A 26373-nucleotide genomic window follows, 5' to 3' on the forward strand; every position below is an offset into this window, starting at 1 on the left:
ACACAATTGGAAATATAATTCTTGAAACATTTTATGAGTCACAATTCAATGAAGGATGGAAATGATTACTTTAAAAGGTATGAAGTATCAACGAAGTTTGAAATCTATTATGTAAATTATTTAAAAATTATTCACTCTTGTTCTTGAAGGCAATGTGTCGAAAAGTATAGTATCTGAGCAGACAATTCTAACTTGCATCAGGTCTTGGGCAAGTTGTTCAATCTCAATTGCCTCATCTATAAAATCTCGATTATGGGTGTGAGGTAGAATGTCAGTAGGCATCTGAAATGCTTAATTTAGCATCTCACACATAGGATGCGTTCAGTGCATGTTAATTGTTAATGATTATTTTTATCATCATCATCATCATCATCATCATCATCATTTCCTTACTTCTAGCTCTAGGTTTCGAAACTCCAGCAGCTCATTCTGGTCTCGGGCATCCTGTAGTTCCTGTTGTAACCGGTGATTTTCTGCCTCCTGTTTTTCTATCTAATAAAGTAAATCCTCAAGTTAGGTGAACATTGCAAAAACCGTCTACAATTTAGCAAAGCAAGCATGGAGAGCACTTATTTAGTTGGTGAATAAATCATCCAGACTGTGAAATAAAAAATCCCAAGTAGATGTGAATAAAATAAGTCTTAGGGTTTCTCTCTAGTTATCCTTTGGTTGACTTTTTGCATCATAGGGGAAAATGCTATTGAGATAATGTCTGGGGACCCTCTGAGTAGTGAATCTGAGGGTACTAATTAGGCCTTTGCTGTGGGTCAGGGATGGTGTCCTGGCACTACATTTAATGGTGTACATAGTGGAGACTGATACTTCTTGTTTTTGAGTTACAAATGATCAGAAAAATTTCATATTAATAGCTCTGATCATATACAAAACTTTACTGAGTTCCAGTTACCCACAGAATAAAGCCAAACTCATCAATATGGATTCAAAAACCTTTATACTCTGGTCAGCACCTAGCTTTCTAGCCTTAAATATTCTCACAGTCATCTCTGTACATGCACACACTCACATGTGATCACTCGCACACAAGAATCGGGAACACCCCATCTACCGTGTGGACTAACTGCCAGGAGTTGTGTCTTTGTTCATCTCTCTACTAAAAGAGGATCCCTCCATTTCTTTTTCTGTGTGAGGAACTCCTACTTTTCCTTGAACACAGAACTCTAACATTCCCTACCAAAAGAGGCTTCCTTTGTCTACCCATTTATAAGTGACACCTTTTCCCTCTGTTTTCCTGTAAGAATTCTCCTGTAACGTGATGAAGCATGGAATTAAGTAAGTTTTGTAAAACATGCCTCACCCTATAAGACAGGTCCATGTCTACAAGGGACCAAACATTTTCATGATCTGTAATAGGTTTGGGGCTGCCTTGAGATATGAGCTGTGTGAGTGGGCCTTACACACAGGAACTATTTAAAATCTTGAATTTAGAAATAACAACCCAGGGGTTTTTAATCATAGGATGAATCTTACTTTCCCAAGTATACCCACTTGAAGTAGGATGTTTAGCTTTATTGTCACTGTGATTTTTTTTTACTCACAGAAACTTGAGCCCATGAATTCCCCCTTTTAGCCCAAAGAAATCAAGACTGAATAAAATCAGACAGAAGACATAATGGGAATTAGTTTTTAAGTCTAAAGAAATGTAATTAACACTTATTACCAGGCATCTCTAAGACTACTAAAAAGCTTTTTCTCATAGCCTCAGGACATAGAACAATTATAGGAAAATAAAGATGGGGAACTACTGAAATATTAGTGACATTAATTAATGTAGTCAAATTTTTTTTACAAAATCTATTTGTGGTCAAGCGAACTTTCAAAAGTTTTAAGAAGTTGACTTAGATGACCAAAGAGTGTCTACTACTTAGAATCTTACATTTGGATCCAAGATGGGATATTTGGGGAGATTCCTGGTTTTGGCAATTAACACTGGCAATCAGGTCAATGGCTCACAGGACCAACTTGTGATGAATTATCTTTATAGAGACCCTCCAACCCCGAAAGTACCAGCTCCCAATCCTGGAATACCCACCCGCCTTCTACACATCTGCGCTATCTTGTCCTTCAGAAAGGGAGGTAAGCTAAGGACTTTGCTAGACTAGAGGGGAGGAAGGATAAGCATCTTCTTTCCCTTCTCATGCTTACGAGAGTGTTGTGGTTAATTTCAGTAGCCAAGGCTACTGAATACTGGCAGAAAAAAAATCCTAAAATAATTTCTACATAACAAATGGATGAACCTAGAGAATTATTTCCCTTATTCAAATGGGCTTTCAAAGTCCGTTTTTTTTCCCCCAAGAATAATATATTTTGCAATTTTTTCACTAGATTTACAGAAAGTAAATACTAAAGACAAAACCACCTTAAATTTAAAATGGTCTCTGTTGTATTTCATTGCCCCAGTCAAAGCCTATGTTCAGAGACAAATCAATTTATCTACTGGGCCTAAACCATGCTTTTGCATCTTGATTTGTTGAGCAACCTCCTGGACATGCTGTTTTGTGCCTTAGATACATCTTTTAAAATATTCTCCCATTTAAAAAAATATATATATGTATGTATATGTATATAAATAGCCAAGATTAGCAAAACGATTAAAAGTGAGAACACAGTCTATTCTGGGTTGCAGTGGGGTCTTGGAGTCATATTCTGTCATGCCTTGCACAAAATAACAAGTCCCATTTGTAGTGTGCTTTTTGTAGATGGACAACCACATAGTATGTGTGCACCTGTGTGTGTGTGTGTGTGTATGTGTATATATGTATGTACAGTACACAAACAGTATATATATATACATATATATATATATATGTATATATATAGTCAACAAATCAATAGGCTTCGGGATCACATCCCCTCAAGTCGGCACAACGCCAGCACAGAGCCATGCACACAGGCCACTAACTGATGGTAATGGCGGTGACAGGAATGCAGTTGAGCACGCAGCAGAGGAGAGCGCAGCGCCGGAAAAGCCTCCCCTTCCCCAGCCCCGGTGCCACTCCTGAGAGGACCCCCTGCTGCTCCTGGATCTCTCATCATTTTCTCCTCTGCCCCACTAGGGTGTTGCGCCCAACATACCTTTTCTAAAAGCTCCTGGTTTCTCTTAATGAAAAGTTGTTTATCTTCTACCCAGTGTGAGTCCTGTTTGACAAAGAATATTGCGCAGTCAGCATTTCAGAGTGGCACAAGAGGGCGTGTGTCGTCAAACCACTTGGCCAGAGTTGTCTTCTCACCCAGGTTGGTGGCCTGCTGATGGCTGGTAAATGACACCCACCCTTTGTTATCAGCTCCTTCCTCAAAAGATATCGGGGCCAAAGTTGCCAGGAAAATTTCACCCCCTTTTCATCGACACTCACTAATCTCTAACTTTTTCAGACTGAATAATCCAGGACCAGCCTTCCGGGGACTCAGAAGTGACCACACAGGCAAAAAGTGAAAAGGGTCAGAATGCACACAGGCTAGATACATATGGATGGAAAACATTAAAATGCAGAACCATAAATGTAGCATAGAGGCAAAGAGAGGCGGGTCTTTGTCTCAGTAGCTTGCGACCACTCTAGGCTATAAGTACAGGGCTCCTCTTCCTCTGGCCTTCTCTTTCCTGCCCAACCTCATTCATGTTGTAGCGGGGTTCACACTCTGGCCAGAAAAACACCAGGGACAGAAACATCGAGTTGAACATTCTGACACAGTTTGAGAAAGGTCACTGTGGAGAGCCAAGCCGTGTCCTGGGTATGGCCCATGCACAGGGGCTAGAGGACGGTCGGACTGAATTGTTTGCATGTGCAGAAGAACCAGCAATTGAATGCCTACCTGCCCTTTCTGAGCCAGAGTCGCTTCCAGATCTTCAATTTTGGCTTTATATCTTAGCACCTCTGCTTGCAGCTGTTCTTGAGCCTAGTGAAATCAAAATTCCAGAACTCAGTAAGTAAAATAAATGGTAACTCAATATTTCCCCCCACCCGCCTTATGTTTCTTCATCAGAGCTCAACAAGGAAGAAAAAAAAATGTCTATGACCAAAGAACCTTTTAAAACTATCTTTAGGATCTAAATTCTTGCCTAAAACTTTCCATGGTTCCTTTTACCACCAGGTTAAAATTCAAAGTCTTCAGGTGAGACGTGAGAACTCCCATTATATTTGCAGTCTTTCCCCCACCACTCATCAACAGAATTTACCCCTGATCTGCTGGTGATCTCATTTCCTAAATATACCTTTTAACCCTACATTTCTCTCTTATTTGAATAATTCCTCTTCTGGAAAGCCTTCTCCCTCTTTGCCTCTCCCAAAACTTGCCATTCTTTCAGAGCCAACTTTGTGCCCTAAATCTAAATCTAGATCCAGATCCAGATGTATGTATGTATGAATGATGTGTATGTGGGATGAGTATGTGTATCAGAATTTTTGGACACTGATCTTCTATGGAGCAACCTTAACTTCATTTGTTTTCAGATTCTCTTGTCTTCTTCCTACATAGGACCTTATTTTCTCTGAAAAATTAGTGGGTTCCTTGTTTTTTGCCCATACATATATTTTTTACTTATCTTAAGATCTTGATAGGTTCTTTAGTATAATGTGGAATAAAGTCAGCATTGGAAGAGATCCTTTTTCTTCCTTCCTTCCTTCCTTCTTTTTTAAGGGGAGAGAAGGTAGGGAGGAACAAAGGAAGAGGGAGAAAGAGAACCTCGAGCAGACTCCCCATTGAGGAGCCTGAAAGGGGGGGCTTGATCTCACAACCCTGACAACATGACCTGAGCCGAAATCAAGCAATGGATGTTTAACTGACTGAGCCACCCAGGTGCTCTGCCCTCGTCCCCTCTGCCCAGTTCTTCCTTTCTTAAAAATAATCTCTTGGGGCACCTGGGTGCCTCAGTGGGTTAAAGCCTCTGCCTTCGGCTCTGGTCAAGATCCCAGGGTCCTGGGATTGAGCCCCGCATCAGGCTCTCTGCTTGGCGGGGGGCCTGCTTCTTCCTCTCTCTGCCTGCCTCTCTGCCTACTTGTGATCTCTGTCAAATTAAAAAAAAAAATAAATAAGAGTTGGGACACTTAATCTCTATACCCACTGTGGGGCTTGAACTCACAATCCTGAGATCAAGAATTGCATGCTATGACTGAGCCAGCCATGTGCCCCTCCTTTTCTTATTCTTCATTGGGAGGAGAATATATCTTTGGACTGTTGAGCATCATATTTAACTTTATCAGATTAAAAAAATCCCAAACTTAATTTCACTAATCATTTTAACCTTAAATGAGAATGGACTACAATCTATTTTTCTCTTTTATCAAAATGATTACATCTTTTATTTTCATGATACTCATTCATCTATGTTATCTATTTTTGCATTTTCTTTTTTTAAATATTTTACTTATTTATTTAGAGAGACAGGGGGCATATAATCTAGAGTGGGTAAGGGCAGAGGGAGAGAGAGAATCTCAAGCAGACATCGTGCTGAGAGCAGAGCCTGATGCAGGGCTTGATCTCACGACCCTGAGATCATGACCTGAGCCAAAATAAGAGTTGGGACACTTAACCAACTGAGCCACCCAGGCACCCCTATTCTTGCATTTCTACTTTCTCTCAATTTACTCTATTACTCTTTTTTTAACATCTTGATTTGTTTTAGACTATTTTGCTGAGAATGGTTAAGTTTCTTTGACTTTCATGGCCAGAAATAACACTAAACCTTTATTTATTTATTTGAAGATTTTATGTATGTATTTGACAGAGAGAGAGAGAGATCACAAGTAGGCAGAGAGACAGGCATAGAGAGGGGGAAGCAGGCTCCCCACTGAGCAGAGAGCCTGATTTAGGGCTCAACCCGAGAACCCTAAGATCATGACCTCATGACCTGAGCCGAAGGCAGAGGCTTAACCCACTGAGCCACCCAAGTGCCCCTAAACCTTTATTTAGAGGTGGCGGTGAAGTGAGAGGAAGAACTGGTTTCTACATCATCACCTCTTCAAAAAACAAGATGTATACCATTATCTTAATTAGCCAACCCTATGTTGGTGAGAATGCTTCATACATGCTAATCATGAAAACCACAACTATTAACGTATTAGGGAATAAACACGAAGGAACACACATACATCCCTTTCTAATGATTGCCTGCCTATCTACTTCAAATCACAGTGTTTTTAAATTTATTTTTAAAATATTTTATTTATTATTTATTTGACAGATATCACAAGTAGGCGGGGGGAGGGAGCAGTCTCCCCACTGAGCAGAGAGCCTGATGCAGGGCTTGATCCCAGGACCCTGGGATCATGACCTGAGCCGAAGGCAGAGGCTTTAACCCACTGAGCCACCCAGGTGCCCCCTCAGTGTTTTTTAAAAATGTTTATATTCATTTATGTATAAATATGCATGTGTACGTAGGTATGTTACAATTTAAAAATACACAACTATAATATCTATCCTGTCCCATTAACAACTACAAGTAGGTCCTACAACATTCCTCAGCACACTACATACCCTTTAAACTGGGAAATAGGATAAAATCACTGGGTGGGCATAATCCTTTTTGTCCCATGTGAATTAATCTATGAGGCAGTTATGGTACCAGTGGTTAGGATTGTGAACTCAGAAACATGAGGTTGATACCCTAGCTTTCATCTAACTGAGCTATATATCCTAGTTTCAACCTAGCTAATTTACATTTAACTCCTACTAAGCTATTATCTCCTCTCCTATAAAAAGGACATAGCTAAGAATAGCATCTAACTCATAGGGTTGTTTGAGGATTGCATCAGATGATGTATGGAAAGTGCTTAAAACCAAGCCTGCCACACAGCACTCACAAAATTTTAAGTATTAGTATTGTATGTATGTGGCTTTTTTTTAAAAATAAGCTTATGAGAGGCAGTTGTGATGTAATGGAAAGAACATGTGACCCAGCAAGATTTTAGGTGGAATCCAATCCAAGTTTTCTATTAATTAGCTATGGGATCTTGGGCAATTTAGTTAACCCCTCAGAGCCTCGAACTTACCTTTTATAAAACACCTGCCTTAGGGTGGTGTCATAAAAATTAAATGAGATATTGTCAGTGAAAATTCTTTGGAAGTTGTCAATGTAATGCTGTGCACTTATTAACCAAGAGAAGAAAGTGGCTAACCACAGAAGTATTTTTTCCAAGCAAGGAGGTAAAAAAAAATGGATTATCAAAATTCAATATTGCCTAGCTTTGAAAATATAAGCTTTCAAATAGCAAGAATAAGAACTACTATCTTTAAAGGAACAAAAGAATCGATTTAAGTTGGTTCTAATGTCTCTAGATGCAAGGTTTGTTGACATAAAAGATAAAACAGTTCAAAAGCCACAGTGGAGAAGATACAGGGGAAGCTATCCTACTGATATTTTTATGTGCATGGTACTTTTATGTTACGACTGCAGCAAGTCAATTCAGAGCCCTCTCCCCAGATGTATACTGACCTTGGCTTCCCTTTCAGCATCGATGATACCTCCAGTCTGCTCCTGCAGGAGGGCATATGCTCTTTGGAGGGCCTGATATTCTTTTGTTAATTGTCGAAATCGTAGCTCAGATTCCTCAGCTGCTAAACTCTTGAGGTTACAAAAAAAGCCAAAAAATAATTAGGTTATGTTGGGTCCTGTGTTCAATGTGAAACACTAACATTTGTCCACTTTATAAAGAGAAGTAAATATCTGTTTTGATATGGGATTCAGTGTAATTTTATTCTTTTTTTTTGGTAATTTTATTATTTTTTTCAGTGTTCCAAGATTCATTGCTTATGCACCACACCCAGTGCTCCATGCAATATGTGCCCTCCTTAATACCTACCACCAGGCTCACCCATCCACCCAATGAGCCTGGTATGGTGTTAATGCTTCATTTCCGTTTATTTAATCAACTTCCTTAGCTTATATACAGCAGGGTGACCAATAAGGGGTCAAGCAATGGGGAGAGCCAATGAGAGTCCTGTTACTATGCTGATTAAATTTGATACAGCCAATAACTATGTCCTCCTTTAGGCGGGCTTCACCAGAAAGTTCATTGTATACTTGCAGCATGTTTTGCTAGCAGTGAGCCAAGCACCTTCTTGTAATGGCGGGGACTTTCCCGGCCGGAGGCAGTCCCCGACACACCCTCCCCTCCAAAACCTTCAGTTTGTTTCTCAGAGTCCATAGTCTCATGGTTTGTCTCTCCTTCCGATTTCCCCCAACTCACTTCTCTTCTCCATCTCCCAATGTCCTCTGTGTTATTCCTTATGCTCCACAAGTAAGTTTTGTGTGGGGGAGTGGCAGAGGGAGATAAAGAATCGCAAACCGGCTCCACACCCAGTGCAGAGTCTGAGATGGGGCTTAATCTCACGACCCTGAGATCATGACCTGAGCCGAAAGCAAGAGGCAGACACTTAACCAACTGAGCCACCCAGGCACCCTGTGATTTTCTTTTCTTTGCTTTTTTTTCCCCCCTGTGATCTGATTCTTAATTTTAAAGTATGTACATAGACATAAACACTGTAGTACTTTTAAGATGGACATCACATAAATACTTAATGTTTGTTAATATGAGGCGTTTGTTTATTTATACATATCTGATGATTGGTTACTCTTTTGGTTTGGATTACAGTCAATTTTGGATCCAAATGAGAAGAAGTTACACCTAGCTTTTGGATTCGAATGGGAGGAAATGATAGAGTTTTAATCTCAATTCTTTTCCATACATCCATATGCAACATTTCTTGCTTGATCTTGAGATAAACTTAAAAATATACTTCACACAAGATGGGATTGGGAGGGAGACAAACCATAAGTGACTCTTAATCTCACAAAACAAACTGAGGGTTGCTGGGGGGAGGGGGGTTGGAAGAAATGGGGGTGGGGTTATGGACATTGGGAAGGGTATGTGCTATGGTGAGTGCTGTAAGTGTGTAAACCTGGTGATTCACAGACCTGTACCCCTGGGGATAAAAATATATTATATGTTTATAAAAAATTTAAAAATAAAAATATCATTAAAAAATATATACATACTTTCACAGCTTTAGGTCTCAAACTTCAGAGCATAATATAATCACCAAGGAGCTTTGTGAAAAATGCAGATTTGGGGGTTCTACCCGTAAGATCCTGAATCAGGAGGTATGTAGTAGAGTCCAGGAATTTTCACTGTGATTGAACCCCCCTAGATGATTCTGACAATGGCAGTCTACAAAGCACACTTTGCTAAACCCTGTCCTCAACTGTATCTAGAAGCTTGTTCTTCTAAGCCTCTTCCTCGGTCCTCACCTTCCTTGTGAGAAGAATTTGGGATAGTAACTTTTAAGTTTGAAAAAAGTCTTCAACTTACAGAACGGAATTTTAGACAAGTCGTAAAAGGGTTACATGACATTGGCAAAGCTATTTTCCAAGAGGTAACAAAGTAAAAATGGAGCTACTGTGTGATCATTTTGCACAGCTCAGATAGGATATAAGAAGTGCAATGCTTTCTCTCCATTTTAAATGAAAGATTTGGTGATAATATCACAGAAGACTAGAGAAGTGGAAAAGCTTACTTCATCTAAGTCATCATCAGGAGTAGCTGGTGTTCGGTCAGTTCTAAACGAGGCCATGGATGATGTCTCTGAATCCATGGAGTCCTCATCATAGCCAATAAATGGATCCAAAACAGGCCTCTAGGGGAGGGAAAGTACATATTTACTGACACAACTAGAAGTGGGTAAAGTCAACATATTATCAGGGCACCATCAACCGGCATATATGCAAACGGACACAGAAGACAGGGGTCCTTTAGTGCTTCTTGGAGGAAATAAACACTCTGGGAATGAACACAATAATTCCTATACAAGTGTGTCTCCTTTTGTTTCATTTATGATGTTTTTGAGGAATGGAATATCATGGATATTTTGGTCTCTTCATAGAAACATTGGAGCCTATTTTACATTACATTTTATATCATGAGGAGTTTATATGATTTGCTCTTTCCAGTACTTAAAATATAATCAAGACATTTAAAGTCCAGGCACCTATTTGGGATTATCAAATTGTAAGTTTTACCATCCAATCTCCTATCCAAATCAAATAACGTACTTGATCAAAACAAAATCAAACAAATAAACAAATTAACAAAACTCTGTGGATTATAAGAGACTATACAGATATGGATGGACTGAGTGTACCGTTACTAGTAATCATTCTCAGAATAGTATCCAAATCCAATGGAATAATAAAATCAAACTAGTATCAATAACACTCTTCAAGTGAATAATAAAAATATACTAATAATTACAGGGTGAGTATGAGACACTAATGTTGTTCACCAGGAGGCATTAAATTATGTGTATCTCTTGCATATTCTTTGTAGTCTGACTCTCCAGCTTGTCAGATAATGCCTTCGACATCAAACCTAGTGCCTTATTCGCTCAGATAAAGTCATAATAAAGCAAACCTTAAAGGTTAAAATCCATAATGTAATAATTTTTGGACTTCTAAGAACTATTAAGAGATTTTCTTCTAGCAAATAGAGCCCATGGTTTGCTGCAGTTTAGGAACATTTGATTTATCACATCTTTGCAGGAAGATTCCTTGGCAAGCCTCACTTCTTTCACAGAGCTTGTGGCAAAAGCCTGATAACCTAGTTTTCCCATTACCTTAATTGGCTTGGAACTTCTTCTATGTTTTCTCCTACGGATGAGCTTTTCTCGGTCCTGGAAAACAGATGAAGAATTCAGATGTTGAGTTGGTACATGTTTCCTTCTAGGTGGTCCGCACCCCACCCCTTCGCAATTATAGAGTTGGTTTTCCCCTGAAGCATTATGCCTTTCTATTTAAAATAAGATTGTGTTTTGTAATTTTGGCAATTTTAAGGTTTGCTACTTACAGATCTTTTTAAAAATTTTATTTATTTATTTAAGAAAGAGAGAGAGAGAGACAGAGAGTGCGCACAAGTAGGGGGAAGAGCAAAGGGAGAGGAAGACGGAGGGGAAAGAATCTCAAACAGGCTTCACGCTGTGTGTGCCGGGCTTGATCTTATGATGCTGAGATCAGGAACTGAGTGGAAACCAAGAGTTGGTTGCTTAACCAATTAAGTCAGCTCCCCTGCTACTTACATATTTTTTAAGTAAAAATACACTACAACTTTTCCTGATAATCTATGTGGATCTGAGAGCCTCCCAATAAGGAGGTACACTGTCTTCTTCATCAGAATCCTTTGTTATACTTGAAGATCAAGTAGCTCTGAAAATACTCATATTTTCCCAAAGCACAATTTTTCAGTTTTCTCAAACCCAAAATTACTTTCTATATAAGTATTAAAAAAGTGCTATTTTGGGGGCGCCTGGGTGGCTCAGTGGGTTAAGCCGCTGCCTTCGGCTCAGGTCATGATCGAGTCCTGGGATCGAGTGTCCTGGGATCGAGTTCCGCATCGGGCTCTCTGCTCAGCAGGGAGCCCGCTTCCCTCTCTCTCTCTCTGCCTGCCTCTCCATCTGCTTGTGATTTCTCTCTGTCAAATAAATAAATAAAATCTTAAAAAAAAAAAAAAGTGCTATTTTGCATAAACTTTATTCTTTTCATTTAATCAGTTGAAAGGCATAGCAAGCTGTCTCAGACTCTTATTCTCACCTGTAGCCTCTGAAGATGGGAACAGAGTATCTACTGGGTTAGAGTAATCTAGTGGGGTTTTTTTTGGGGGGGGTGTTGTTGTAGTTGGAATGTTCTGGGAAACTCAAAGAATATCTAGAAATCACAATCTATTTCCCCTCCCCCCCACAATTGATTTCTTGATTCATTGTTGCTGTGGATGGAGATATCCTGGGAATTTGGTGCTCATCCACTAAGTAGCCAACATATTTATTGTATAAATTTAAAGGTAGATTAAATAAGTGACACTTAGTTTCCCTGAAAGTCTGGATAATATGAGTTAACACATCAAATTCCCTTTTTAAAAAAATATTTTATTTATGTATTTGACAGAGAGATAGAGAAAAAGCACAAGTAGGCAGCAGCAGAAAGAGGGAGAGGGAGAAGCAGACTCCCTGGGGAGCAGGGAGCGCAATGCGGGGCTTGATCCCAGGACGCTGGGATCATGACCTGAGTCAAAGGCAGAGGCTTAACCCACTGAGCCACCCAAGCACCCCAACACATCAAATTCCTTTAAGAAACTTTTAGCTTAAGTTCAGATACTCAAAGTCAAGAAAAGTATGGCTGAGTGATTCTGGGATTTTCTAGAAATTAAGGATGTGGATGTGAAGTAAGAGGCACACTGCTTTAGAAGGCCATATTTAATACATGATCTTGTTTATGCCAGTGATCTTAACCTTTAGGATTTCTTGCCATGTAAAAATATTTTTATTATAAAACCTCAATATATCTGAAACTTTTGAAAATTTATACTTAGATTACTCTAATACAGTATATGCCTTTTAACTCAACATAGATGATTTTAAAAGGATAAACCACAAATAGTTATAACCTAAAATTATCTTTTCTCCCCTCAACAGCAATAAATCAGCTTGCTCACCTTACTCTGGAGACACTTGACTAACCGTCCCCCCCAATCCCAATTGCTGGTTCTTCAACTCTCTGGCCCTTGGCTTGGTCCTGAAGTGAGAGTGACCAGAGATAACAATAATGGAATAAAGACAGAGAGGCAAAGAGGAAACTGAAAGGCGTCTGAAGGTCTTAGTCCACTGCTGCTGGTAAAACAGGCCTTGACCAGATGTAAATGGGAGTAATAACAGCTCTACAGTCACTGAGGTCATGGTCAGAAGATCAGGACTGAAATTTCCACTCTGTCATGCAATTACGATGTCACCTTCTGCACTGGTCTCCCTGTACCCACACTGGAAGTTTGTGCGTGGTGTTCAAGGCAGAGTGAAAAGTGCTTCGACAGAGGTTCATTCAACAAATATTAAACTGTACCTATGTGCTAGACACTGAATTAAATGTTGGGAAATAAGAGGCATATGATCCTGTTATTGTTGGCCAAATATTTAATCTCTGAGCCTCAGAATCTTGATACTGGAATGCAATTATAAGGTATACCCACACTACCTACCTACTCACATGACGATGCATTTGGAAGTTCTTTTAGGGTGTTCTGCAGCCACTATTTGTGTTACCAAACTAGTTAACAAAGGATTATAACTGAAAATGTATAAATCAGTTTAATAATATCAACTATTTTTGGAGTAGAGGCTCTTCAACCTACTTATGTATTGAATATATAAACGTGGGCCTTTAGGGCTAATCGGAAATTATTAAGTGCTTCCAGTGTATGTTGATTTCTCAGCTACTTGCCCTTGGAAACAGCTTAGAGTTTATAGGTTCATCAAGACCTACCCTTGTGAGCTCATCAATAATGTTCTGCTGCTCAATGACTTGAAGTTTTAAAAACTCCGTCTCTTGTTCTTCATTAGCTTGATCGAGGTCATTCAGAGATTTTAATTTCTTTAAGGGTGGGTGGGATGTTATTTTTTCTCTCTGGATTAGAAAAGAAGAAAGAATAGGTAGAGACTTTAAAATTCCCAAACTTGAACAGTTCACATAAAATATCTGTAGAAACTTTATGAGGCTCCAGCTAAATGTGAAAATTGCTCAGCTTCACAGATGCCATCAATGAAAACTCTCAAGTATATTGTATTTTCTACATGTCAAAATCATCAGGGATGTCTGAAGATCTCGATAGCTGTGCTGTAAGTCTGTTAAGAGTGCATGAGCTTATCACCGTCCATACATAATTCAAGTGGTAGCATCTATTTCTCAACTATTACGCAATGTCTCAGAAGATGAGAGCACCCATCGTACAGTTCTATAAAGAGCACGTTAGTGAAATTCTTGGAAGGAAGTCTCTGTGGCTGAGGAGCTATGTTGAAAGTTTGCTTCTCTATTGGGAAGATTTTGGAAAGTATGCAGATCCCGAAGCACTCCTACCATTCTGCAAATTTAGAAACCCCTTTAAATTCAGAGCCAGCAACTTTCTCTTGCTTTCTTCCTTTAAGGTTCCTTGTTTACACAGGGAAAAACCCCAACTTTCATGAATAGCATTGTATTTTAAAAACAAACTCAGAAAGAGCAGTAAGTCAGGTTAGTGGTGTAACATAAAGAGGGAAGTTGCAGTCTTGCAGAGTCTGTGATACACACCATTTCTGAATTTTCCTTAGTAACGGCTTTTAACTTCTCTTCCATGCGTTGCAAAGACACCATCAGCTCATCGTTCCTCTTGGCGAGGCACTTGTTCCTTTCCAGAAGAGGTTTACATTGTTTCTCGGTTTCCCGCACACGTTTTAACTGGGAAGACATAAGTTATAATTTGTCTCTTGTGCTGGAGTGGATGTGGGGGCAGAAGGAGTGAACTGACAGGGGTGAAACCTACCCAGGGCCACCTTGGTCTGCTTCTCTCTGTGTCTCAGAACTGACCATGTCCATCCTTCATTTAACAGCCCGACTGCTTTGTTTTCAGTTTCCTCTAATGGTCTGCCATCAGAGTATTCACAACTGTGTACCAAGTATTACCTTCAAGGAGGTGTGGCCAAGGTTCTGCTTTTAGAAATGCTCAGGAAGAACAATTGCATGCCTTGCTTGCCCTTGATTCTTCCAGCCCAGTTATCCTGCACACTCAGCCCCCATCTCATGCTGCTCATACCTCTCCCCAGGCCTACAATGACCCCTCACTGGCTCAAAGAGATAAAGCAGATAGTGTGAATCCCAAGTCACTAAGTAGTGCAACCAGGACCCAAACCCAAGCCTGGTTGTCACCAAAACCAGTTCTTCCCATGAGAGATGTTGCTACGACTCCTAAAACCGTACTAAGGCTGTTCATTCATTTTTTAAAGGTTTTTTGTTTTTTTTTTTTTTTTTGTTTTTGTTTTTTGTAATCTCTACACCCAATGTGGGGCTTGAACTCCTAGCCCCAAGAGCAGGAGGCTCATGTTCTTCTAAGCCAGCCAGATGCCCCAAGGATGTTTATTTTTAAGAAAATGTTACTGAGGAAAAAAAAATACTCTCAAAACTTTATTGATATTTGTGTTTAAGAATATTTCATTCTCACCGAGCTTAGGAAAAGTATGATTATATTTTTACCCACCCAAAATTAAGAGTGACCATATTCTGGTTTGCTAGTTAGTCTAAGGCAGGGTTTCTCAACGTCTGCACTCTAGACATTCTGGGCTAGATATTTTTTGTCATGAGGAGATGTCCTGCATTGTAGAATGTTTAGCAGCATCCCTGGCCTCTGCCCGCTAGATGCTGGTAACATCCTCCCAATTGTGACAATCAAAAATGTCTCCAGATACTGCCAAAACTGCCTCTAGCTGAGAACCACTGGTCTAATTTTATGAATGCTATCTTGGGGTAATTGTTAATAGTCCCCCCCCTTTTACTCTCAAAACTCCCGTTTACACTTAAAACTCTCATTTATGGTTCCTCTATATATAACAATTTCCATTTTCATGTGAAAGTTCCTGTGCTTAGTTCAGTGACTTTATACTAATGTTTCTGAATGAGTATGTACTGGGGGAGGGGTACTTTAGCAAGGAAAGTGGTGGGGTCTATCAATCAGAATCATCTGACAAGACTTTAAAGTACTCACCCTTGTTTTTGAGAATTTAACGTTTTCGGAAGTACTGGGGTAGGAGAATTAGCTACCTATAAATATTTGAAACAGCTGCTTGTGGGATTCTAAAACAGTACTTCCCAACTGTATCCTAACTGCCATTTGGAAACCCATTTTATATCAAAGGCCAAAATTTTTCATAACCTCATTTAGTCCTCAGATTCAAGTTTCAGTGTCTGAAGAAACCATATTAAATATGAAACATATACAAGGACAAAAAATAATTCCACTAGGTTCACTATTTTAAACTTCATCTCTTTTCTGAAGGTCAATGACAAGGGTTTTAAACAGTTAAATTTACTTAGTAGATGCTATTTACAGAAGATGCAGAAAAACACATGTAAAAGGAGATATCAGTAATTCTATCATACCATACATTAGTAAGACCCAAAGTACCTAAAAAAAAAAAAGTTCCTTTTAAAAGATATAACTTAAATATTATAAAGTGTGAAAGTCAATATAGATATTCATGAAACCATTAAAAGAAAATATCCGATATAGTGCAACTGACATCAGACCAAGACTTTAAGTCAAGAAGTGTTACTAAAGATAAAAAAAAAAAAATCAGGATGCAAACATTTAATAAATCTTAATTTACATGTACCTAGTAATATAACTTCAAATATATATATAAAGCAAACTCGACAAAACTAAGAATAGATATGGACAAATCTGTTGGGAGAAGAAGCACACAGAAAAAGTATAAAGATATAGGAGATTTTAAACAAGACTACTAATGAACTTCACTCAAAACCCTTGCAATGATTGCAAAGTATACCTTCTTTTTATGAGAACATGGAATGTTTCTAAAATTGACAGTATGTTACCATCAAAAAGTAGATTTCAACAAGTTTTTAAAGAATGAAATGATACGGGAGGAGTCAAGATGGCGGAGAAGTAGCAAGCTGAGACTGCTTCAGCTAGCCGGAGATCAGCTAGATAGCTTATCTAAAGATTGCAAACACCTGAAAACCCATCGGCAGATCGAAGAGAAGAAGAACAGCAATTCTGGAAACAGAAAATCAACCACTTTCTGAAAGGTAGGACCGGCGGAGAAGTGAATCCAAAGCGACGGGAAGATAGACCCCGGGGGGAGGGGCCGGCTCCCGGCAAGCGGCGGAGCAACCGCGCACAAAATCAGGACTTTTAAAAGTCTGTTCCGCTGAGGGATATCGCTCCAGAGGCTAAACCGGGGCAAAGCCCACGCGGGGTCAGCGTGGCCTCAGGTCCCGCAGGGTCACAGAAGGATCGGGGGTGTCTGAGTGTCGCAGAGCTTGCGGGTATTGGAACGGGAAAGCCGGCTGCAGAGACAGAGCCGACAGTAAGCTCACAGCTCGGTGTTACCTTGAACCGGTCACAGGCTCGGTGAGCTCGGAGCGCGGCCGGAGGTCAGGCAGACGGGAGTAACTGGGCGCTGTTCTCTGAGGGCGCACTGAGGAGTGGGGCCCTGGGCTCTCGGCTCCTCCGGCCCGAGACCAGGAGGCCGCTATTTGTATTCCTGTCCTCCGGAACTCTACGGAAAGCGCTCAGGGAACAAAAGCTCCTGAAAGCAAACCCGAGCGGATTACTCACCACGGCCCCGGGTAAGGGCGGTGTAATTCCGCCTGGGGCAAAGACACTTGAGAATCACTACAACAGGCCCCTCCCCCAGAAGATCAACAAGAAATCCAGCCGAGACCAAGTTCACCTACCAAGGAGAGCGGTTTCAATACCAAGGAGAGCAGCAGAATTCCAGAGGAGGAGAAAGCCAAGCACGGAACTCATGGCTTTTTTCCTGTGATTTTTTTTAGTCTTGCAGTTAATTTAATTTTTTCTTTTTCATTTTTTTTTTTTTCTTCTCGCCTTCGGGTAAAAATTTTTTTTTAACTGTTACCTTTTTCTTTTTTAACGATTTTTTACTAGTTTATCTAATATATATATTTTTTCTTTTTAAAACTTTTCTTAGGTGTTTTCTTTTTTAAAAAAAATTCTTTTCTTTTCTTTTCTTTTTTTTCTTTTTTCTTTTTTTTTTCTTTCTTCCTTTTTGAACCTCTTTTTATTCCCTTTCTCCCCACTCACGATTTTGGATCTCTTCTAATTTGGTTAAAGTACATTTTCCTGGGGTTGTTGCCACCCTTTTAGTATTTTACTTGCCCCTTCATTTACTCTTATCTGGACAAAATGACAAGACGTAAAAATTCAACACAAAAAAAAGAACAAGAGGCAGTACCGAAGGCTAGGGACCTAATCAATACAGACATCGGTAATATGTCAGATCTAGAGTTCAGAATGACAATTCTCAAGGTTCTAGCCGGGCTCGAAAAAGGCATGGAAGATATTAGAGAAACCCTCTCGAGAGATATAAAAGCCCTTTCTGGAGAAATAAAAGAACTAAAATCTAACCAAGTTGAAATCAAAAAAGCTATTAATGAGGTGCAATCAAAAATGGAGGCTCTAACTGCTAGGATAAATGAGGCAGAAGAAAGAATTAGTGATATAGAAGACCAAATGACAGAGAATAAAGAAGCTGAGCAAAAGAGAGACAAACAGCTACTGGACCACGAGGGGAGAATTCGAGAGATAAGTGACACCATAAGACGAAACAACATTAGAATAATTGGGATTCCAGAAGAAGAAGAAAGAGAGAGGGGAGCAGAAGGTATACTGGAGAGAATTATTGGGGAGAATTTCCCCAATATGGCAAAGGGAATGAGAATTAAAATTCAGGAGGTTCAGAGAACGCCCCTCAAAATCAATAAGAATAGGCCCACACCCCGTTACCTAATAGTAAAATTTACAAGTCTCAGTGACAAAGAGAAAATCCTGAAAGCAGCCCGGGAAAAGAGGTCTGTAACATACAATGGTAAAAATATTAGATTGGCAGCTGACTTATCCACAGAGACCTGGCAGGCCAGAAAGAGCTGGCATGATATTTTCAGAGCACTAAACGAGAAAAACATGCAGCCAAGAATACTATATCCAGCTAGGCTCTCATTGAAAATAGAAGGAGAGATTAAAAGCTTCCAGGACAAACAAAAACTGAAAGAATTTGCAAATACCAAACCAGCTCTACAGGAAATATTGAAAGGGGTCCTCTAAGCAAAGAGAGAGCCTACAAGTGGTAGATCAGAAAGGAACAGAGACCATATACAGTAACAGTCACCTTACAGGCAATACAATGGCACTAAATTCATATCTCTCAATAGTTACCCTGAATGTGAATGGGCTAAATGCCCCTGTCAAAAGACGCAGGGTATCAGAATGGATAAAAAAACAAAACCCATCTATATGTTGCCTCCAAGAAACTCATTTTAAGCCCGAAGACACCTCCAGATTTAAAGTGAGTGGGTGGAAAAGAATTTACCATGCTAATGGACATCAGAAGAAAGCAGGAGTGGCAATCCTTATATCAGATCAATTAGATTTTAAGCCAAAGACTATAATAAGAGATGAGGAAGGACACTATATCATACTCAAAGGGTCTGTTCAACAAGAAGATTTAACAATTTTAAATATCTATGCCCCCAACGTGGGAGCAGCCAACTATATAAACCAATTAATAACAAAATCAAAGAAACACATCAACAATAATACAATAATAGTAGGGGACTTTAACACTCCCCTCACTGAAATGGACAGGTCATCCAAGCAAAAGATCAGCAAGGAAATAAAGGCCTTAAACGACACACTGGACCAGATAGACATCACGGATATATTCAGAATATTTCATCCCAAAGCAACAGAATACACATTCTTCTCTAGTGCACATGGAACATTCTCCAGAATAGATCACATCCTCGGTCCTAAATCAGGACTCAACCGGTATCAAAAGATTGGGATCATTCCCTGCATATTTTCAGACCACAATGCTCTAAAGCTAGAACTCAACCACAAAAGGAAGTTTGGAAAGAACCCAAATACATGGAGACTAAATAGTATCCTTCTAAAGAATGAATGGGTCAACCGGGAAATTAAAGAAGAATTGAAAAAAATCATGGAAACAAATGATAATGAAAATACAACGGTTCAAAATCTGTGGGACACAACAAAGGCAGTCCTGAGAGGAAAATATATAGCGGTACAAGCCTTTCTCAAGAAATAAGAAAGGTCTCAGGTACACAACCTAACCCTACACCTAAAGGAGCTGGAGAAAGAACAAGAAAGAAACCCTAAGCCTAGCAGGAGAAGAGAAATCATAAAGATCAGAGCAGAAATCAATGAAATAGAAACCAAAAAAACAATAGAACAAATCAACGAAACTAGGAGCTGGTTCTTTGAAAGAATTAATAAAATTGATAAACCCCTGGCCAGACTTATCAAAAAGAAAAGAGAAAGGACCCAAATAAATAAAATCATGAATGAAAGAGGAGAGATCACAACTAACACCAAAGAAATACAAACTATTATAAGAACATACTATGAGCAACTCTACGCCAATAAATTTGACAATCTGGAAGAAATGGATGCATTCCTAGAAACATATAAACTACCACAACTGAACCAGGAAGAAATAGAAAGCCTGAACAGACCCATAACCAGTAAGGAGATTGAAACAGTCATTAAAAATCTCCAAACAAACAAAAGCCCAGGGCCAGACGGCTTCCCGGGGGAATTCTACCAAACATTTAAAGAAGAACTAATTCCTATTCTCCTGAAACTGTTCCAAAAAATAGAAATGGAAGGAAAACTTCCAAACTCATTTTATGAGGCCAGCATCACCTTGATCCCAAAACCAGACAAGGATCCCACCAAAAAAGAGAGCTATAGACTGATATCCTTGATGAACACAGATGCGAAAATACTCAACAAAATACTAGCCAATAGGATTCAACAGTACATTAAAAAGATTATTCACCACGACCAGGTGGGATTTATTCCAGGGCTGCAAGGTTGGTTCAACATCCGCAAATCAGTCAATGTGATACAACACATCAATAAAAGAAAGAACAAGAACCATATGATACTCTCAATAGATGCTGAAAAAGCATTTGACAACGTACAGCATCCCTTCCTGATCAAAACTCTTCAAAGTGTAGGGATAGAGGGCACATACCTCAATATCATCAAAGCCATCTATGAAAAACCCACCGCAAATATCATTCTCAATGGAGAAAAACTGAAAGCTTGTCCGCTAAGGTCAGGAACACGGCAGGGATGTCCATTATCACCACTGCTATTCAACATTGTACTAGAGGTCCTAGCCTCAGCAATCAGACAACAAAAGGAAATTAAAGGCATCCAAATCGGCAAAGAAGAAGTCAAATTATCACTCTTCGCAGATGATATGATACTCTATGTGGAAAACCCAAAAGACTCCACTCCAAAACTGCTAGAACTTATACAGGAATTCAGTAAAGTGTCAGGATATAAAATCAATGCACAGAAATCAGTTGCATTTCTCTACACCAACAGCAAGACAGAAGAAAGAGATATTAAGGAGTCAATCCCATTTACAATTGCATCCAAAACCATAAGATACCTAGGAATAAACCTAACCAAAGAGACACAGAATCTATACTCAGAAAACTATAAAGTACTCATGAAAGAAATTGAGGAAGACACAAAGAAATGGAAAAATGTTCCGTGCTCCTGGATTGGAAGAATAAATATTGTGAAAATGTCTATGCTACCTAAAGCAATCTACACATTTAATGCAATTCCTATCAAAGTACCATCCATCTTTTTCAAAGAAATGGAACAAATAATTCTAAAATTTATATGGAACCAGAAAAGACCTCGAATAGCCAAAGGGATATTGAAAAAGAAAGCCAACGTTGGTGGCATCACAATTCCGGATTTCAAGCTCTATTACAAAGCTGTCATCATCAAGACAGCATGGTACTGGCACAAAAACAGACACATAGATCAATGGAACAGAATAGAGAGCTCAGAAATAGACCCTCAAATCTATGGTCAACTAATCTTCGACAAAGCAGGAAAGAATGTCCAATGGAAAAAAGACAGCCTCTTCAATAAATGGTGCTGGGAAAATTGGACAGCCACATGCAGAAAAATGAAATTGGACCATTTCCTTACACCACACACAAAAATAGACTCAAAATGGATGAAGGACCTCAATGTGCGAAAGGAATCCATCAAAATCCTTGAGGAGAACACAGGCAGCAACCTCTTCGACCTCTGCCGCAGCAACATCTTCCTAGGAACAACGCAAAAGGCAAGGGAAGCAAAGGAAAAAATGAACTATTGGGATTTCATCAAGATCAAAAGCTTTTGCACAGCAAAGGAAACAGTTCACAAAATCAAAAGACAACTGACAGAATGGGAGAAGATATTTGCAAACGACATATCAGATAAAGGACTAATGTCCAGAATCTATAAAGAACTTAGCAAACTCAACACCCAAAGAATAAATAATCCAATCAAGAAATGGGCAGAGGACATGAACAGACATTTCTGCAAAGAAGACATCCAGATGGCCAACAGACACATGAAAAAGTGCTCCATATCACTCGGCATCAGGGAAATACAAATCAAAACCACAATGAGATACCACCTCACACCAGTCAGAATGGCTAAAATTAACAAGTCAGGAAATGACAGATGCTGGCAAAGATGCGGAGAAAGGGGAACCCTCCTACACTGTTGGTGGGAATGCAAGCTGGTGCAGCCACTCTGGAAAACAGCATGGAGGTTCCTCAAAATGTTGAAAATAGAACTGCCCTATGACCCAGCAATTGCACTATTGGGTATTTACCCTAAAGATACAAATGTAGTGATACAAAGGGGCACATGCACCCGAATGTTTATAGCAGCAATGTCTACAATAGCCAAACTATGGAAAGAACCTAGATGTCCATCAACAGATGAATGGATCAAGAAGATGTGGTATATATACACAATGGAATACTATGCAGCCATCAAGAGAAATGAAATCTTGCCATTTGCGACAACATGGATGGAACTAGAGCGTATCATGCTTAGCGAAATAAGTCAAGCAGAGAAAGACAACTATCATATGATCTCCCTGATATGAGTAAGTGGTGATGCAACATAGTGGCTTAAGTGGGTAGGAGAAGAATAAATGAAACAAGATGGGATTGGGAGGGAGACAAACCATAAGTGACTCTTAATCTCACAAAACAAACTGAGGGTTGCTGGGGGGAGGGGGTTAGGGAGAAGGGGGTGGGATTATGGACATTGGGGAGGGTATGTGCTTTGGTGAGTGCTGTGAAGTGTGTAAACCTGGTGATTCACAGACCTGTACCCCTGGGGATAAAAATATATGTTTATAAAAAATAAAAAATTAAAAAAAAAAAGAATGAAATGATTCAAAGTATTACTGACTAATATAACATTGCATGTCAACTGTACTTCAACTTAAGAAAAAGAAATAATATGAAGTATATTCTCTGACTACAATGGAATTAAGGTAGAAATCATTAGTAGAGAGATAACTCAAAAATCTCCAAATATTTAGAAGTTAAGCCTTACGGTGCTAAGTAAACCATGGGTTGAAGAAGAAATCATATATTAGAAAAGATTTTGAAATAACAATACATTATGACATAAAAAATGTATGGGATGAAGCTAGTCATGCTTAGAGACTTATGACTTAAAATGTATATATTTGGAAAAAACAAAATGCTGAAATTATAACTTCTTTGTATCAAGAACTACCATTAAGAATGTACAATGTGGGGCACCTGGGTGGCTCAGTGGGTTAAAGCCTTTGGCTCAGGTCATGATCCCAGGATCCTGGGATCCCGCATTGGGCTCTCTGCTCAGCAGGGAGCCTACTTCTCCCCGCCCCCCACCTGCCTGCCTCTCTGCCTACTTGTGATCTGTCAAATAAATAAATAAAATCTTTAAAAAAAAAAAAAAAAGTACAATGTAAGGCACAGAGCCACAGAGCAGGATTTTTTTTTTTTTTTTAAGATTTATTTGTGTGTGTGTGTGAGAGAGAGACAGCATGAGAGAGCATGGGGAAAGGGCAGAGCGAGAAAGAGAAGGAATCTCTGGCAGACTCCATGCTGAGGCTGGAGCCTGACACAGGCCCGATCTTAACACCCTGAGATCACGACCTAAGCCGAGACCAAGAGTCAGACATTTAACCGACTGAGCCACCCAGGTGTCCCCAGAGCAGAATATTTTAAATACAAATATACAAAAATGATATAAAGAATTCCTAATATTAATAAGAAAATAAAGGCAACACAAAAGAAAATTTTATGAAAATCAAAGGGCAAATCACACGACACCCCAAAAGCCAAAAGATATTTGATAATTCACTCAACTTCCTTATTAAGGAAAGTAAAAATCAAAATCCTACAATCAGAATATTGCTCATACCCACCATACTTACTAAGATGATCAACGATCTGTGCATGTTGGCAAAGCCGGGGAGAAACTGCCAAGTCTCCCACATTGGCGGGAGAATAGGAATACAGGAATGCAATTGTTCTCACAACTGTGGAGACCCAGCAACCAGTACTAAGGCTGACCACATGCACACCCTACAACCCAGTCATTCTGCTCCTTGGTAAGTTCTCAGCAGAAAAGAACACATTTTCTCACCAAAGACATGCAGCAGCACTACTAATATTGAAACTGCTAAGAAACACTATGAATGCCCATTAGTAATCGAAGAGGAAATATACTGTGGTGTATTAACTGAATACAATAGAGTAAGAAAATGAATGAGTGGACACATCTAATACAGTGAGTGACTTCCACAAATGTAATGCTGGGCAAAAAAGCCAAACACAGAAGAGTGTAGGATGCCATTTACGAAACATTTAAAGAATGGTGATGCATGTCTACAGTGACAGAATTCAGTGAGTAGATTAGCTCTGGAAGGATGTGACTAGTAGAATTCCCAAGAGAGGGAGGCTCTGAGGCACTGGTAATCTTCCAGGTACTCATTTGAGTGGTGCTAGTATGGGTGTATTTCTTTGGGCATGTTTATTAAACTGGACCTTTATTATCTGTGTACTTGTCTTTATTGTGTTATATATTGTGTTATATTTCCACAACATCTTATAAATTTTCTTAAACAAAACGCATAAGAAAAATCACCAAATAAATAAACAAGTAATTCTGGGCAGAACTCACCAGTTCATTTCGTTCATCTCCAAGCAGGGTGTTCCTGTCTTCTAATTTTCTTATAGTGGCATTCAATTCAGCTATTCTCTTCTGATTTCTTCTCAAATCCTATGCATGGAAATTAAAATGGGTATTTCTTCCATAACACTTTTCACAAAGTTTGAGAATTCCACTCATAAAAGTAAGAGGTTTGGTTCCTTTCATCTGGCTTATGAGGTGAGAGTAAAATGTTCTGTATTCAGAGAAGAGTAAATATTTACTGTCTTCTAACCCTTGATATTCACTGCTTGGGTTGAAGACCAGGCCTGATTGAAACTGAAAATGAATTCCATGTGGCAGATACTCTCTGGAGCCCTGACTCCTGGCAGGGTGACTGGTAGATGGTTGGATAAGCCTCTCAGATTTGTGATCTCTGAGACTAAGGTCATTCATGATTATGTGAGGTTCAAGGAGCATTTCTTAAGTCATGGCTGCACATTGTTTCCTACAGTTAGGACAAATGTCCTATCATACTTGGCCAAAGAATAGAAGATAGGGCTGGGCTTTGAAAATTCCTACATACTCATGGAGAAAAAGGTCAGAGTGAGAAGGTTGGTATATTACCTTCATGCCTTTGTTGGTACATTTTGCCCAGAGCTACTGGAGTCCCCACTGTCATAATAGCCATGGATCACTTTACACATGGCTCTCATGGACTGATTCCATGATCTAGCATCCATAAGACCATTACAGACTTTCAATTCCATTATCATCTTACACTTTGATAGTGCTGTACTGTTGACAAACCAGTTTCCCACACATTGTATCTCCAGATTCATAAAATCCTAGAGGATTTAGCAGAACAGTGAAGAGTCAGGGAGGTCATAATTCATTCAAGGTCTTGCAGCTACTATCAATAGATCAATAATTAATATTTATTGAATGCTAACTACGAACCAGACACCATGCTCAACATTTTACAACCGTTTCTTCCAGACCTCTGACCAGCCATATGGCCCATTAATGCGTCTCTTTTACAGATGAGGAAACTCTGAGCAGGAAAATGATTTGCCTGAGGTCACACGGTAAGTGGAAGATCCAGAATTTGAACTAAAGAGTCTGACTCTAGAGCCCATTCTCTAGACAATTTTGCTGCACTGCAGGTAAATGTCAGGGATAGAACTGAAACTTACATCTGCTAAATCCTGGTTCCGCCACCTACGGGGATATATATATCCTGAATACCAATTCATAAATTATTCATTACTTGGTTCTAAGTACTACTTTGGAACCTATCTCTGTTCCTAAATAATACATTTTCATCTTTTTAGCAGCTACATAATTTGAAAGGTATAAGTTATGAAAGCAAACTATATACAAGCTGATTTCTCTGGCTGCAGTTCTTAAAATAATTTCTCCTATAAAATGATCAAAATCCAGGGTAATAAGTGAGAAGTTCAATCAGACTAGAAGCTTTCAGAGGATGATTTAAACTGTTTAGTTTTTTATATAGTCACACAGTTTGACTCATGTAGATGACAACCGGCTTTGCCAATTTCCAACCCAATGGTTCACCCAAGGGAAAATTACCAGTCTTGGCAAGAGTTTCCCCTAATTTATGACTCTTATAATAGGCTGAAGTTTGCAAAGGTATCACATGGGTAGAAAAATTCTATGAAAGATTTAAAAAGACCTGTAATTCTCTTGTGATCTGCTAATGCAGGGCAGACCACTTTGTTATCTATGGGTTTAGAAAACCCTGTTCCCA

General features: G+C 39.3%; 1 protein-coding gene across 7 annotated transcripts in view; it reads right to left on the reverse strand.

Moving 5' to 3' along the window:
• Positions 1 to 26373, reverse strand: part of JAKMIP2 (janus kinase and microtubule interacting protein 2) — a 175537-nt gene that overhangs the window by 38077 nt on the left and 111087 nt on the right. For 5 of the 7 annotated variants that reach the window (XM_059174983.1, XM_059174982.1, XM_059174980.1 and 2 more), the window contains 9 exons: positions 24636 to 24734; positions 14114 to 14260; positions 13313 to 13453; positions 10624 to 10680; positions 9529 to 9648; positions 7448 to 7576; positions 3829 to 3912; positions 3094 to 3156; positions 394 to 492 (listed from right to left, as the gene is read on the reverse strand). In XM_059174983.1, coding sequence (XP_059030966.1) covers positions 394 to 492; positions 3094 to 3156; positions 3829 to 3912; positions 7448 to 7576; positions 9529 to 9648; positions 10624 to 10680; positions 13313 to 13453; positions 14114 to 14260; positions 24636 to 24734 — 939 coding nt within the window. The remainder of the gene's footprint in view (positions 1 to 393; positions 493 to 3093; positions 3157 to 3828; positions 3913 to 7447; positions 7577 to 9528; positions 9649 to 10623; positions 10681 to 13312; positions 13454 to 14113; positions 14261 to 24635; positions 24735 to 26373) is intronic. The other 2 variants (XM_059174984.1, XM_059174981.1) reach the window with 1 other exon arrangement.

This window comes from Mustela lutreola, chromosome 5 (assembly GCF_030435805.1).
Source record: "Mustela lutreola isolate mMusLut2 chromosome 5, mMusLut2.pri, whole genome shotgun sequence".
Lineage (NCBI taxonomy): Eukaryota > Metazoa > Chordata > Mammalia > Carnivora > Mustelidae > Mustela > Mustela lutreola.